At 37.0% G+C, this 15,054-nt stretch overlaps 1 protein-coding gene across 1 annotated transcript; it reads right to left on the bottom strand.

Moving 5' to 3' along the window:
- Nucleotides 1-1,308: 1,308 nt before the first annotated feature.
- LOC136833966 (uncharacterized) lies at nt 1,309-14,852 on the bottom strand. Its single transcript, XM_067096244.1, has 3 exons — nt 14,708-14,852; nt 5,495-5,660; nt 1,309-1,687 (listed from the first exon to the last, which is right to left on the bottom strand). The coding sequence occupies exons 1-3, from the start codon at nt 14,729-14,731 to the stop codon at nt 1,422-1,424; spliced, it is 456 nt and encodes a 151-aa protein (XP_066952345.1). The 5' UTR covers nt 14,732-14,852; the 3' UTR covers nt 1,309-1,421.
- Between the last annotated feature and the right edge of the window lie 202 nt (nt 14,853-15,054).

Genomic DNA, 15,054 nt, shown 5'->3' with positions numbered 1-15,054 from the left:
TAATCTTTCTCTCTCAGGACTGACATATCTAAAGGATAAATAAACTCGAGAAAAGAAGCATGTTCATTTATTTCTGTGCCACGTATGTCACATCCATCAAATAAACTTTCACATTAACAAATAATAAAAAAATACTAAAGAAACGACATTTACTTCATTAACGAAAACAGACTTTAAGTAAGCAACGCTTATGCAAAAGCAATCACTGAGCATAACAAAGCAATATCATCATCTTGCTACATAACATAAGAGATTAGACCGCCTGAGAACACAGATGTGTCGACTCCACAATGAGTGGCACCAGGCCCTCCGCAAAGTTTCAGCGGCTCTTGGCGGGAAGTCAGGTCGCCTGCATTACACTCGACGCAAGAAACAAAAGGCTTAAAAGTCTAATCCAGCCATTTTACAAATATTCTCTGACACTCGATGGAAGTTCTGGTTTCTGAGAGTATATTCCTTAACAGAAGGAGACGCAGCTCTTCGCCTGTCATTTCAGAGACTTTGATCGGCTGGATGAGTGGCTTGTTGCGAAAGGTTCTCCTAATGAACAATGGTAGTCCGGTTTGTGCATATCTTAAAGGACAAGTTAGTCCGAATTTAATGACAGGTAGCTTTCAGATTTATGGAAAAAAACCACGTAACGGGTAATTCTCATTCAGTTTCTCTACTGTACAATATATTATGTTTGTAAAAAAAAAAAAGACTTTTCACTTACAGACCCAACATAGAGCAATAAGCTAAACAGAAAGTAAGCAAAGATCCTCCCACCCGTCCCTTTCATCAGCTAAGCTCAGCTATTCTTCTTCTATGTTGAATTATTTCATTTCCCTGTGTCAGTTCAAAGGCCTTTATGTATTATGCTTTTCCACTAATTTCAGTTACTACAGTAATTATTCTAATTGTTTTCTTTTTTGTTTCTATACTTTTAGCACTTTGCAAATGTGTCTTGCATTTCAATATTTTAATATAAATCACATTTTCCTAAAACAACTTATTCTCCTTAAATTCATAAATGTTCCTTCTGTTCCAGTTAATCTCCCCAACTCATCTTTTACATTTGGTAATTCTATAGAAGAGCTCCGAAGGGCGCCGTGCTTAGTACTAGGCCCTCGGGGATGAACGCACAAACATAAACAAAAGACGTTAAATTTCTTAACTCATCTCCGTAAATTTTCAAATCATTTCACCTGTACTGCCCATTATATATATATATATATATATATATATATATATATATATATATATATATATATATATATAAATATATATATATATATATATATATAAATATATATATATATATATATATATATATATATATATACTTCTTCTCTATTGCCAGTCAATAAATTTGATTAACAAACGACATATATCTATTTGCGGAGGTTTTCTGTAGAATTACTTTTACATTTTAGACGATTTTAACTCTTCTCCTCATTTGGGACAATGGGCAAGACTTCAGCGGGCTTGTTGAATGTGATGGTACTTCCGGATATGGAGAGAGACGGCCCAGACGCCACGGCAACGGAAGGCCCAGCACCTGCACTCACCGTCAGCTCAGATTCCGGTCCTCCGATGAACTTGGAGAAACGGGGACCATCCTCTTCCTCGGCTTCGTTTTTTCGGGTCTGGTGATAATAGGTGTACATTAATAAACCCACTCTTGTGTATGTGCAAGCACGCATGCTCACATACACACATTAATATATATATATATATATATACATATATATATAATATATATTTATATATATTATATGTATATATATATATGTATATATATATATATATATATATATATGTATATATATATATATATATATATATATATATATATATATATATATATATATACATAAAGAACATACATACAGACCAAAAGGAAAATGACAGGCAGATGTTCAGCACCAAGCGCTTTCACGTGTTTATTCATGCATTTTCGGGGCACAAATGAGCCACAGTTAAAAAGAAGATTACAAGGTAAACAAAAAGATCAGGAATACCAGAAGGTTCATTGTCAAAGGGTAATAAACAAAAAATCTAAAACCACAGACTTCACCAGAAGAGATGCAGAAGCGTAGTCGCACAAAATCCAAAAACATGTATAAAACTGAATATTAATTTTGTTGTTTTAATTCTGAAGGCATAGAGTTTAAACAAACCAAGAATTAAATTTAACTCTTCCATTATTTGACTTGATAAAAAACTTATATTTCTTTTAACTGTGTTGTTACACGGGACTAAAGATCTTGCTTCACTCCAGTTAATAGGATTTTCTAAATCTCTCATATGTACGAATAATGCATTCGATATTTGGACAGTTCTCACAGAATACTGGTGTTGTTTGATTCGTTGCGAATGTGATTTTCCAGTCTGTCCGTAATCTATTTTATCACAATTTTTACAATGAATTTCATATATGCAGCCAGAAACATTTTTAGGAGAAATTAAAATTACTGAAAACAATATTTATATTGAAAAGCTTTAAAATTCTAGTAATTTCTAAAACCTTTCATCATACGGTAATTTGAGAATATTATGCTTACTAAATTCAAGTTTGTTATTAGTTTAATAAAAAGTTTTCCTGGCTCTTTTCCAAGGTACATCTACAAAAGTCTTTGGGTAATTAAGTTTCAAAGCAAAATCATAAATAGTTTTGATTTCAGCATCAATGAACTGCAGGCTACAAACGCGTAAAGCCCTTAAGAACAATCCAGAAAAGACAGAGAATTTAACATTTTGATGATGATTGGAATAATATTGAACAGAAGAGGCAATGTTAGTTGATTTTCGAAAGGCTGATAAGGTGAAATTTCTATCATGTCTATGGACAGTTACATCAAGAAAATTCAAATTACAATTATTTTGCTTAATCAGAAATCTCTGGAGATTTTCGTGGTGGCCAAATACAGAAAATATCCCCGTATCTAAACAATAATAATAATAATAATAATAATAATAATAATAATAATAATAATAATAATAATAATGAAAGTGTTCTAAATTTAAGTCTTGGTTTGTTTAAACTTGATGCCTTCATTATTAAAAAAGTTGTTGATAAATATAAACAAGAAGATTAATATTAAGTTTTATACATGTTTTTGGATTTTGTATGGCTAAGCTTCCGTATCTCTCATGGTTAAGTCCAATATCCAAATAATACCAAAGAATACATTGCCATCCCAGGCGCAGACTTGTGACGTCAGAGGGAGGGAAAGCTCCGTTTTCTTTAATGTTTACGTTTTAACAGGGAACGAACTTATAATAGGATTACATTCCATTTGTCTTAGACTTTACCCAAAGTCATGCATTATCATCACCTTGGGGAAAAATTAAGGATGAAAAAAATACAACAGGCATCTGTCAAATTAAATCTTATATTCAGAGCTGAAATCGATACCAAAAAAGAAAAACTTCTACAAATACAAAATATCATACGCATTATGTACAAAGAATAAGAGAAAATCTTAGTTTGTGAACTTGGATTGGCGCACAGCTGCGTGTATTGTCAATGCATGAGAAAGAACGAATGTTAGTGTGGTATTTGTGTGCGTAAGAGCACAATCGTTGAGAGAGAGAGAGAGAGAGAGAGAGAGAGAGAGAGAGAGAGAGAGAGAGAGAGAGAGAGAGAGAGAGAGATTACTTTACCCGCTTCTTTGCTTTCTTTACTATACTTTCGCAATTTTTACATCATTATTTAGCATTCTCATTCTAAAGAATGTCCGGCAGAGAACATAAAACACACTCGTTTTTTCCGACTCGAATTGAACAGACATGGTATTCTTTGGATGTTGGTTGAGTCTATGGTTTTAGTGGGTGACCACGTGAATCCGGATGATCCTGGATCATCTCTTTGTTTATTACCCTTGACAATTAACCTTCTGGTATTCTTGTTCTTTTTTTGTTTACCTTGTAACATTCTTTTCAACTATACCTCATTTGTGTCCCGAAGATGCGTGAATAAACATGTGAAAGCGCTTGGTACTGGACTTCTGCCTGTCATTTTCCTGTGGGTTTCGCTTATACTGATGTCATGTGCATCTACTGTGATTTTTAAGCACACACACACACACACACACACACACACACACACATATATATATATATATATATATAGAAATCATCAACACACAATCACGTGTGGAACAGAAATAAATTTCTGACTCACGTCGGGATCGAACCCAGGTCTCTCAGGTGGAAAGCAAGGGCGTTATCCACTGGGCCACACAAGTCTAAAAGAAGCTGGAACCTGATTATGGAATCATTAAACCTTGGTAATAATTTACGCCCAAAATAAATTATATGGATATTTGCATCTATCCTGACTTGTTCTTTACGGTTGTTATATGGCAGAGAGTAGCTTAATATCCTCAGACATTAAGAGATACAAGAATCTGTTCATTAAATCACTGTTTCCCAGGTATCAACCTTCAAAAGCACGGGTTCGAATTCTGCTCAGTGTAGGTACACTCTATACAACTTATTTGCGAGGTCTAAAGAATTTTATATTAACTGGCTATTTGTTGCATAATATTTGAAAGCAGAAAAATGTCATGTGATAAGTAAAATGTCTCATAAATTGTGGAAATACTGAACTGTGGACGAAAGGTAATTATTTTCATGATTGCTCTTTATATGAGTATCAAAATAGCATAAGAAAACTTGCTTGTTGTTTAAGGAACGAAATCACTTACCGAAGTAAACCACAAGTTTATTTCGAATAGCTCAGCGCTACATTACCTGAATTACCAAAGACTCCTCAACGACCCTGTTAAAGAAGTGAGCAGATCTCGGGAGAAAAATATAAATATAAACTGCAAGTCACCCGATCGATATCACGCGTGGAAAAACCTCAAAGCTAAGTTAGGCTATGTCCATTTCTAGTCTCACTGGTCACTTAAAATTCTAGTTAAAAAAATTTTTTTTTTTTTTAAACAGAGCCTATTGGGAACGCGAAATAGGGTACATTAAAAGCAATGGATATATGGTAAAACAAACTTGATTATCCAGCAGCTCGTCGTATACCATATCTGCATTCGCGGTAATTAGAACGGCGGCCAACAGTTAATAGCTGAAGAAATGCTGATTGAGCAACGAAATTGGAAAAAGAGTGTATGTGTGGTTTATGATAAAATTTCTATGGCAACTGATGCCTTTTCCCGTTAGACATTTGGATCAAATGGCCGTACTTAAATTTGTATCATAGCTACAAACGTGAAATAGTTCAGAGCCTGCTGGGTCCTGGGAGTTATCATTTTGAACATTTCCATGATAAACTCATCCGCCAAGAGAGAATATGGCCTGCAGCTACACTCTGTGAAAGGCACGGTCATTGTAATGCCAAACTTTGGAATTCTATTCCAACTTCAGCTTTCCCCGTCTTCCACTCCTCTGTTCTTTGAGACGCAGACTTTTCCTTCCATCCAAGTTAAGTCCCATTCTTTCTTACCTCAGCATTTTTTCTTTTTCCTTGAGTTGGCCGCCCATCGGACACTCTTGCTTTTGCTCTTGGGTTTGACAGCGACGTGCGACGAACTGACGACAATTTCTCCAACGAAAGAACCCAGAGGCTGTGACGGCCGGAGATCGAACGTCCCACTGCCGCCTTCTTGAGGGCGACTGGTTACCAATATGGAAGACGTTACCAAGAGGACGAATATCTACAGAGGAAATTATAAGGCATTATTTCTTATAGATTATCTACTTTATCAAATATCAAAGGATAATAAATACAGTAATAAATATAGCACACTATTCAATGTTGTTTTTATTCTACGGAGGAAGTAGATGCGTTGATGTCCCCAATGATTATGATGCCGATGATGAAGCTTGAATTTTCGGTAAGCAGATGATTACTACAGCCACACTGTGGCGCAACAGTGATTCGGTCGACATCAGATTAAGAATATGAAACTCCTTGCTCCTGCTGTTTTAGTTAAGCAACAACAGTCCCAACCGATTTGCTATGTAAGTGAAATCGCAACTGTTTATATACAGTTAAAACACTAAACACAGATGAGCATGTTCAATTCGAATATACAAGTTTCCCCTGAATTGGAATTAAGACGCGTTTTCTCTTGATGAGTCAAGGACATCATGATTTGTCTGATGCAAGAAGTGCTTGCAACTGTGCAACCCACGCGTGCAGATAAAACCGCATTGCTTCCAAACACTCTTGGTCTCGTGCCAGCACTGACGGTCATGCCCCTATATGTCAATACCTTCCAGTGACGTCCGTATGGCCCGCTGAGGTTCCAGAGCAAGATTTTTTGCAAAGCAGATTTTTTAAAAGGCTTCACTTTACATCTCTGGGGGACACCTGAGTCATGACCACCTGTTACGAACTGAAAGGATTCCACATGCAAAGCTCAAAAAAACACCTTCTATAACACTGTAAGAAGTTAGAATTTACAAATATTCATATCTAACGAGGAAACAAATATAAGAAAATGATGTTGATATTCCATATATATAAACTGGGATTTCCGTGTGTATATTATTTGTCTTCTATAAATCTTTGAGCAGACTTAAGGTGACGTCATTATTTCAAATTTTACATACGAGGGAAATACTAGCCACACTGCAAAAAAAAGGGTGGAAAAAGAGGATTGTCGCTTATAAGAAACGAAAAAGAAGAAAGTAAGAGTGAAATTTTTGATGGTTTACGCGTTTAACGAATCCTTAAAAGGAAGTCAATACACCTGGAAGGCGACTCGATCTTTTCTACAGACTTAAAAGGATTTGGATCGTTTTTGCCGATCTGAGATGTGGATTCTGGGTAGCAGTTCACAGTTTTCATGGCTGGTTTAGAGAGAGAGAGAGAGAGAGAGAGAGAGTTTGTTTTTGTACAATTCAGATATCAGTTAAAAATACAAAGAAATATGATATGAAAAAGTAGTCAGGAATATCCTCCATGGGAAACGCACGAAGGACAAAGTTAAAGGACCTGGATACGGATTGTCTTTCCACTGAACCAGAGAGAACCTTGCACTGAACGCAGCACTATCGTCCCCACCGCCAGCATGTATGTAGGACGTCTTGTTGTACGTGCGTCCGGTACATACTCATACCTATCATGATCTGTCTTTATTCAGTCACCACGTATGGATGAATGATTAAGTTTTATGGGTTTGTGAGTGCTTATGTATATAGCAAGGCTATGTGAGTGATCCCAACATTGGCAACGTTGATGTCTAATTTCTGACACTTGCCACGGCAAAGGCGACGCCACATGGGCATAGTTAATGGAATCTTTAGACTATTTGCAACCAAATATCATTCTATACTCATTATAAAGCTGAAATCGATCACGTTCGCAAGGCTTCTTCACATGAGCATGAGCCGGCGCAGTTTCAAATTTGCCAATAACACTGGTTATCTGGGGTAAAGTTCGGCGGCAAAGTGCCAGAAGTTGCGAGGAAACTGCCCACGTGAGGATCTCTTGATTGCAGCAGTTTGGCGTCAGCGCCAAAATAATGTTGCAGTCTCATTTAGATGAGTAATCCGAAGGAATTCACACTAATGTATAACCTACGTAATCATCATGAAATATGCGCACACATATGTATGTGTGTATGTGTGCGCATGTGTGTGTATATATATGCATGCATACTATATATATATATATATATATATATATATATATATATATATATATATATATATATATATATATATTATATATATATATATATATAAATACATATATATATATATACATATATATATATAGTATACATACGTACATATATAGTATTGGTACGTATAGGCTATATACGCATCTAGTTATTAACGTTATTTGTTCTGAATTCCCTTTGATTTTCCAGCGTGACCCTCATTTGCAGACTTAGTAAAATGCAGTGTCCAGGTTTGGGAACGTCTCTTCAGGTGTTCTTAAGTCAGGCATGCTTGATAAACTACAAATGCACCAGGACTTTTGAACAGCTATTGAAGAAAAAAAAACGTGATGGAAATAAGCAAACAAAGGACGAAGGAAGAAATCGGAACTAGGACGAAGGTCTTGATTTCCCCGGATGCAGTCTTCAAGGAAACAGCCAAGGACTAGGCTCAGTTTCTCGGAGAATCTGTAAATACGATCATAAGATGGATAACAAAGAGGAAATCATGACTGGAACCAGAAAAGAGGAAAAGAAAGTCGTGTAACGGTTCCGGTTCTCTGGCGTTCTCTCTTCTCATTGTAACCTGCTCTTTATAACTAGACAACCTTTCCACTCCCTATATAGTTCCGCCAGTTGAACAGAAAGGTTGGATGGTGAAGAACTGAGTCTTTCACTGAGCGGGACTTGTTCAGCCGTGACTGAGAACTGCTTCGATGAGATGCAGACAACTGTGTTTCTTGCAAAAGAGAAAGTGGTCACCATGACACTCAAGTGTGGTCACCTTCATCATAAGCGAAGTAGTCAGGCGAGATTACGAAGTAGTGAGAACAACAAGACCATTTTGAGAGCATAACAGACAGGCAGTTAAGCTTCCGGTAAAAGCAAGATAAATAGATAAAGAGATGAGATAAATAAAAAAGGACTGTCCTTTAAAAGTCAGGTAAGTGTCCTTTAAAAGTAAGAAAGGTGAACAGATTTGAATAGTGCAAAGAAACTTAGAATTCTTGAGGATAACCAGTGGCGAAAAAAACAAACACCTAAACATCAGCAAGCCAAGAAACTAAAAGATAAACTCTGAAGGCATTACTTGAGGTTGTTTGCAATGGCCCTTCTGCCCCTAACTGCAACCCCTTTCATTTCTGTTGCTTGACCTCCGTTCAAATCTCTTTCTTCCATCTTACTTTCCACCTCCTCCTAACAATTGATTCATAGCGCAAATGCGAGTTTTTCCTCTTGTTACATTTATCAGATCTTTTTACTAGTCAATTTCAGTTTCAGCGTTGAATGACCTCATAGGTCCCAGCACTAGGCCTTTGGCCTAAATTCTATATTTTCTATTCTATTCCAGAGGATAAACTGACTTCAAAAACAGAGATGTGAGACAAATATGTATGCAAAAAAGGCAAGCAAACAAGACACATTTGATAGCAACTTTGCAGGAAACACCCGAATCTGCCAAAAAGACTTGAAATTAATGGAACTCCCACACGCTCAAAAAAAAAAAAAAAAAAAAAAAGACTTGTGAAACTGCAAGGAGAGGGATTGTATTTAGTTAATAAGATGTAGGGCCAAACATTGTCGTTATTTTCATTATTCGTTATGTCTACATTTTGAATGAACGAAGAAATAAGCGAAATAAAATATAAGCGCAATCTAGAACAAATGAGTAAAATAATAAAATATTAATTCCAAGAAGATTGGATAACTGGCAACACAAGTCAACGAAACGCCCATGTTCGCTCTTATCCAAAGTTTATAAACAAAAAAAAAAAAAAGGAAGTAATTCAGGTCTCTAAAAGCGAAGCTTTTGAGAAGATTCTTGTAGGCTTCAGGTGGCACCACATCAGTACGGGCAGCGCAAACTTGCTTTTCGACACTGCAGAACGTGGAGGCATTCACATGGCAACATCCCAAACAGATGGGCACTTCAGCAGAAATAAGGAAGCAACGAAGCAAAGCCATCAGGTGGAATCGGGCGGGGCGCGTCATACTCTCGTGACGTCATTACCTCTCAGAATGGACTTAGGACAGCAGGAGCCACCCCTCTCAACCTCGTTACATAGAACTCGCGGATTGATCAGTCTAACCAGGATGGTGAGTGTTTCCGAAATAATTTTCCATTCCGAAGGGATATGGCAAAGTTATTGCCATGAAAGAACTGACCGGGACAGAAACTATGCCTTTATGGTGAAACAAATCTAGTTGTTAATCGAAACGCAGATTGCCAATACGTTGGAGCCCATAAGGACGGACAAGTGAGCCATCACGACAGGCGGTTGTATAACGGGGTTGTTTCTTTTATTTTCTTTCTTTCCCATTTTTTCGTTTCTTGTTGAGGACAGCTACCTTTTGAGAAGACGCGAAAAAAAGGGAAAATATTCAACGTCCAGGCCGTGCCTATGAACCACGATAAATAATCATCCCGTGGTCAGTTTGCTCTTATCCAGTTAGTTTTTTACCGGCCATGCAGTTACAGCAATCCTTTATAAACTGAAGTGACTCTTCCGAATTGAAAACTGACATTAACATTATATTATCTCGTGAAAAAAAGAGACTGTGAATTTTATAAATAAGAGTGTGCGTCTATCCTATAAATTCAAGTAAAAATTCAAGCCCATGCAATCATACGTAAAGAGTTCAATCAGAAAACAAAAATGATTCGTTTGTACGTTATCTAAAGGCACGGCAGTCAGATTAATTAATCTTCACTGTCAGACAAAATATGGCGACAATACAGGTTCAGTCTTCCAGCACCTGTATTTCTGAATATCGGCATAACTTCTGTATTCTCTATAATATCCGCGCAATAAAACCTCCAGATGTGAAAAACATAGAAAAACAGAGTAAATAGAACAAAAGTATTGTAACAGGCAGAGAAATAATACAGAAAAATATACCCATGAACTATCGATGACCTTTGTTTCTGTGATATCAGTTTGTTATAATCTATTCTCAGCTCCACTGACGCAATGATCCGAACTTCCTTGTAAATGGTGATCTAATATAATAGTAATTAAAAAAATCTGTTTATACTTGTCTTAAATTAAAACAGGACCCAATACACAACCTCGTAGCAAGGGCTCTTCATCAGATATGCTTATCACGGCAGGTGGGGCAAGTCTAGATAATATTATGGGCGGAGGAAGGTCGACAGGACTCAAGGGACCCAGGAGTATTACCCCAGGGGTGAGCAGCCTCTGATCCTCTGACAGAAAGTGAGCGCACAAAGGAATAGCTGGAAGTGTGCTGTAACCGTTATGTCAGGGAACTGGACATATTTATTGGCAAGTGTCACACACTGGAGATCGGTTACGAAAATGAAATATGGTCAGCAATAAACATTTGTCATTATGGAGTTGTCCTTAACAGTTATTTATTCATGTTCCTAGTTTTCCCCCATAACGATACACTAAGAGCACGCCAGAACAACTATTAGTGGTCAAAACATCTACGGTTGGTATGCAATAAAAATTTGAATCTGAAGGATTAACCGATGAAAAACTGCCAATATGAGCGAGTACTGCAGGTCGATGTTTGATAACTCCCAACTTCAAAGCCACAAAAGGAAAACCTTAGACAAGGCAGAGCAACTGCAGAAGATAGGGAAGAGCGTCTCTGAACAAGGGAAATATGGTGGTCACTTTCTTATTATCTAAAATTTTCACGCATTCATATGGATTCGATCAAACTAGAATGACCACCCACTTGCTAATGCAGGTTTTCGTAGAACAAAATGTTCATTCATGAAAAGAGAAAAATTGAAGAGAACAGACGGAATAAAAAATAAGTTAAGAAATGAGCACTAACACAGTATGCATTAACAAACAACGGCTGGCGAACTACTCCAGAAATGAATGCAAAGGATAGTGGAGCCTGAAACTTAAGAATGTTTTTATATCTGGATTAGAACGAATGCAAAAGAAAAAAAGTCTTCTGGAATGAACAGAAAAGCAACCAAAAAAGAGAGCGCAAGGAAATCAAAGAAATATATTATATACTGTAAAATACGAAAAAAAATTAGAAAAACCTAGAAAACTACCTAGTGCACTGAAAAGAAACATATTCGTTCAAAAAATAAAAATGATTAAGTAAAAAAAAAGAATAAACTATTGCCGCATTAGTCTTTAAACTTAGCTATGGTCTTATAGTAAATATGTAATGGTCCGCTTTTTGGTTTTGTTATTCCTGTGATTTTTGAGGTAATGTCATCAAAACTTGTTGATTTTTCTATGAGTTTCCTGCCTACTTTCCACTTTGGATTACTTGGAAATCTCATACCGAGAAAAGTTTGTGGTGTGGGGGAGGGCGCCTGAATAATGCTTCTTGCATATATCCAAAGTTTGCTTTCGACCGAGGCATGTAGCCTAGGCCTACTGTTTCCCCGAAAGAAATGGAAAATGTGGAATCAAGAGCAGCGAGATATAAAGAAACGGAGCAGAAAATAAGGCACGAGAGAAGAACCTTTTATACGCTACATGATAATAGATATGCTTTATACGGAAGGGAAAGTTTCCATTTTCAACTTTCAAGCTAAGAGTAATTCTGTTTATTAAAAGAGGCAGTGTGTTGAGATAATAACGATAAAACAATATAAACGGAATGATTTAAAAGAAAATATATCAAACGCACATACAATTGACATATGTAAAGCCAGTCATAAATCAGGATGACATATGGAGAGTGTCGCGTTTTAAAACGCGACAATCAATATGTCACAAATACGGCGACCCTATACCCGTATTAGCAAAAAATCGGTTGGGAGAAATTGACTAATTGGCTTCTTAACTGAGTCTTTTGTCTCACTCACGGAAATTATCGTTCAGTGTTGTTAAGTGATGTGTTTGGGGAACAATGACTCGTGACCTCTCTGATTTTGTGGATTACACCTCCGGAATTTTTTTGTGAAAATGTCTGTGTACGCTAGTGTACTATGTATACTGGGTATACCTCATTTGAAAATCGTGTACGAGTGGTAGAGTTACACAGGGAAGGTTGTAAAACTGGAGAAATAAGTAAGAAAAGCGGTGTAAACCAGCGAATGTGCAGCGCATTCTGAAAAAATATCACGAAAATGGCGGCCATGGAACGCCCCGTATCATTAGTAAGAGGGGTTTGAGAGTGCTGGGAAGGGATATCGAGATAAATCCGACCCTTATTGATAGAGAACTTGAGGTTGCAAATCCAGAGGTAGTGGCAGGAGCGTCTGTTAGGATCATACAGCGAAGATTGAGGAGGATCTGAACTATTCGACAAAAGGAAAAGGCGCGTAAGCCGACATCTGATCCGCTGATAACCGCCAAACAGAAAGGCTTCAGACTGAATTTTGGATGTTTAATACAAGGAAAGGGATCTGGCTAATGTGGCGTCAAGTGCTTTGGAGTGATGTAATGGCATGGGGATGTTTTTTTTTTTTTTATTTCAGACAACAAGGGAAAGAAAGTGTGGAGGAAGCCGACATCTGATCCGCTCGACCCCAAGTACCTTGCCACATGTGTGAAATTCCCTTCATATATGGGGGTGTTTTGGTTACGGCGGTAAAGGAAATTTAGTGATTTTGTCTCGTAACAACACTGTTAACAAGGACTCGTATTACACTCTATTGAACGAGAATTTAGAGGAATCTTTTGAGAGTAGTAACACGAGTATTTTTCAGCAAGCCTTCGCGTACTACGAAACAAAATATCAACTGGCTAAAGGACTGTGGAATTGATTTTAAAGAAGACTGGCCAGGTAATTTCATAGATATTTTTCCCCATTGAAAATCTTTGGGCGATTATCAAAAGAAAATTACAGGACGTTGACACAACGACAATTGAAAAGTTGGGGACGGAGTTGAAGCGTGTCTGGGACAACCTCGACGAGGCCCTCTTCTAAAAACTTGCAGATTCCAACCCCAACAGGCTTAAGGAGGAGCGCAAACGTCGGGGAATGCTTATCATTTATTAGGCTAGGAGTTGGTGAGTGTTAACTTATTTTTTTTTTTACTAACCATTGATTTTTTATTAATATTTTCTTTCACGCAACATGTTTTTTCTTACGAAATCGCTACCGCGACACTTTCTGACGGGCGCACACACACACACACACACACACACACACACACACACACACACACACACACACACACACACACACACACACATATATATATATATATATATATATATATATAGGTGTGTGTGTCTGTATGTGTGTGTGTGTGTACGGCGTGTTCGGGAAATGCCATCGCGATCAAACTCAAAATCCGAAATACAATGTTTGAAATCTTTTCTGTAAATGATTCCTTGTATATTGTTTTATCGTCATTATCTCACTGCCTCTTTTCCAGAATTACGCTTGAAAGTTGAAAATGGAAACTTTCCCTTCCGCATAAAGCATATCCAGTATCATGTAGCGTATAAAGGGTTCTTCTCTTGTGCCTTATTTTTTGCTCAGATTTCTTTATATCTTTCGAAACAGTGCTCTTGATTCCACATTTTCCATTTCTTTCTGGCCAGCCCTAGAGAGGTTAAAACAGTCTGGTTAAACCAAGAAATACTTAAGGCTTTACATGCCTCGGTCGAAAGCAAACTTTGGATATATGCAAGAAGCATTATTCAGGCGCCCTCCCCACACCACAAACTTTTCTCGGTCATGAGATTTGTAATCCAAAGTAATCCAAACTCATAAAAAAGGCAGGAAACTCAGAAAAATCAACAATATATATATATATATATATATATATATATATATATATATATATATATATATATATATATATATATATATATATATATATATATGTATATATATATATATATATATATATATAATACTGTATATCGACTTGCAACAAATGTACAGTGCATTCTTTCCGGTAAAGAAGTGTCAAGATTTCCACAGCGCGGCGGTGGCGAAATGGTCGTTGAAAGAGTACGCATACCAAATCGATGCTATGTTTTGAAATAAAAGTGTACACAATACTGTCATTTTCTACAGGTATTAGGGAATGGTTTGTAGTCTCATAACCCTTTCTCGCGTAGCTTTTAAAAATAAACGCCATGTATTTTGCGGGACCAAATATTGCACAAGTCTTTGAAAATACTCACCATACAGAAAACGTAAGTAGCCATACTGGAGGAGACAGCCACAGGTTTCGTTCCACTCAAGAGCAACAGCAGTGCAACACTGAGAACATTTGTTTTCTGGAAGCCCAGTGACTTCAACAGACGAACTCACGTGGAGAATAGGAAAGCTATCGTACAAGTCTTTCAGGTTCTCGTATTTCAGCAGTGTCTCGCATTAGTATCTTGTTCACCTTTTAACCAATCCCTGGTTGTAAATATTAGACAAGCACGAATGATATTGAAAATATAGACTAGAATAAAGTTATCAGTTGATTCTGTTGTGGTGAAAGCTACGTTTCATATAAACTGTTAGAATTAATCAACAGACA

The sequence above is a fragment of the Macrobrachium rosenbergii genome, chromosome 52, assembly GCF_040412425.1.
Source record: "Macrobrachium rosenbergii isolate ZJJX-2024 chromosome 52, ASM4041242v1, whole genome shotgun sequence".
In the NCBI taxonomy this organism is placed as follows: domain Eukaryota; kingdom Metazoa; phylum Arthropoda; class Malacostraca; order Decapoda; family Palaemonidae; genus Macrobrachium; species Macrobrachium rosenbergii.
This window is presented reverse-complemented; position numbering and strand designations above follow the sequence as displayed.

Bases quoted from the DNA above. Each gene is read 5' to 3' on its own strand.
- LOC136833966 (XM_067096244.1), bottom strand. From the start codon at position 14,731: ATGGCTACTTACGTTTTCTGTATG. The intron at 5,661-14,707 runs GTGAGTATTTTC...TTTCCTCTGTAG, and splicing joins CTACTTACGTTTTCTGTATG to ATATTCGTCCTCTTGGTAAC. The intron at 1,688-5,494 runs GTGTCCGATGGG...GTGTGTATGTGA, and splicing joins ACCCAAGAGCAAAAGCAAGA to GCATGCGTGCTTGCACATAC.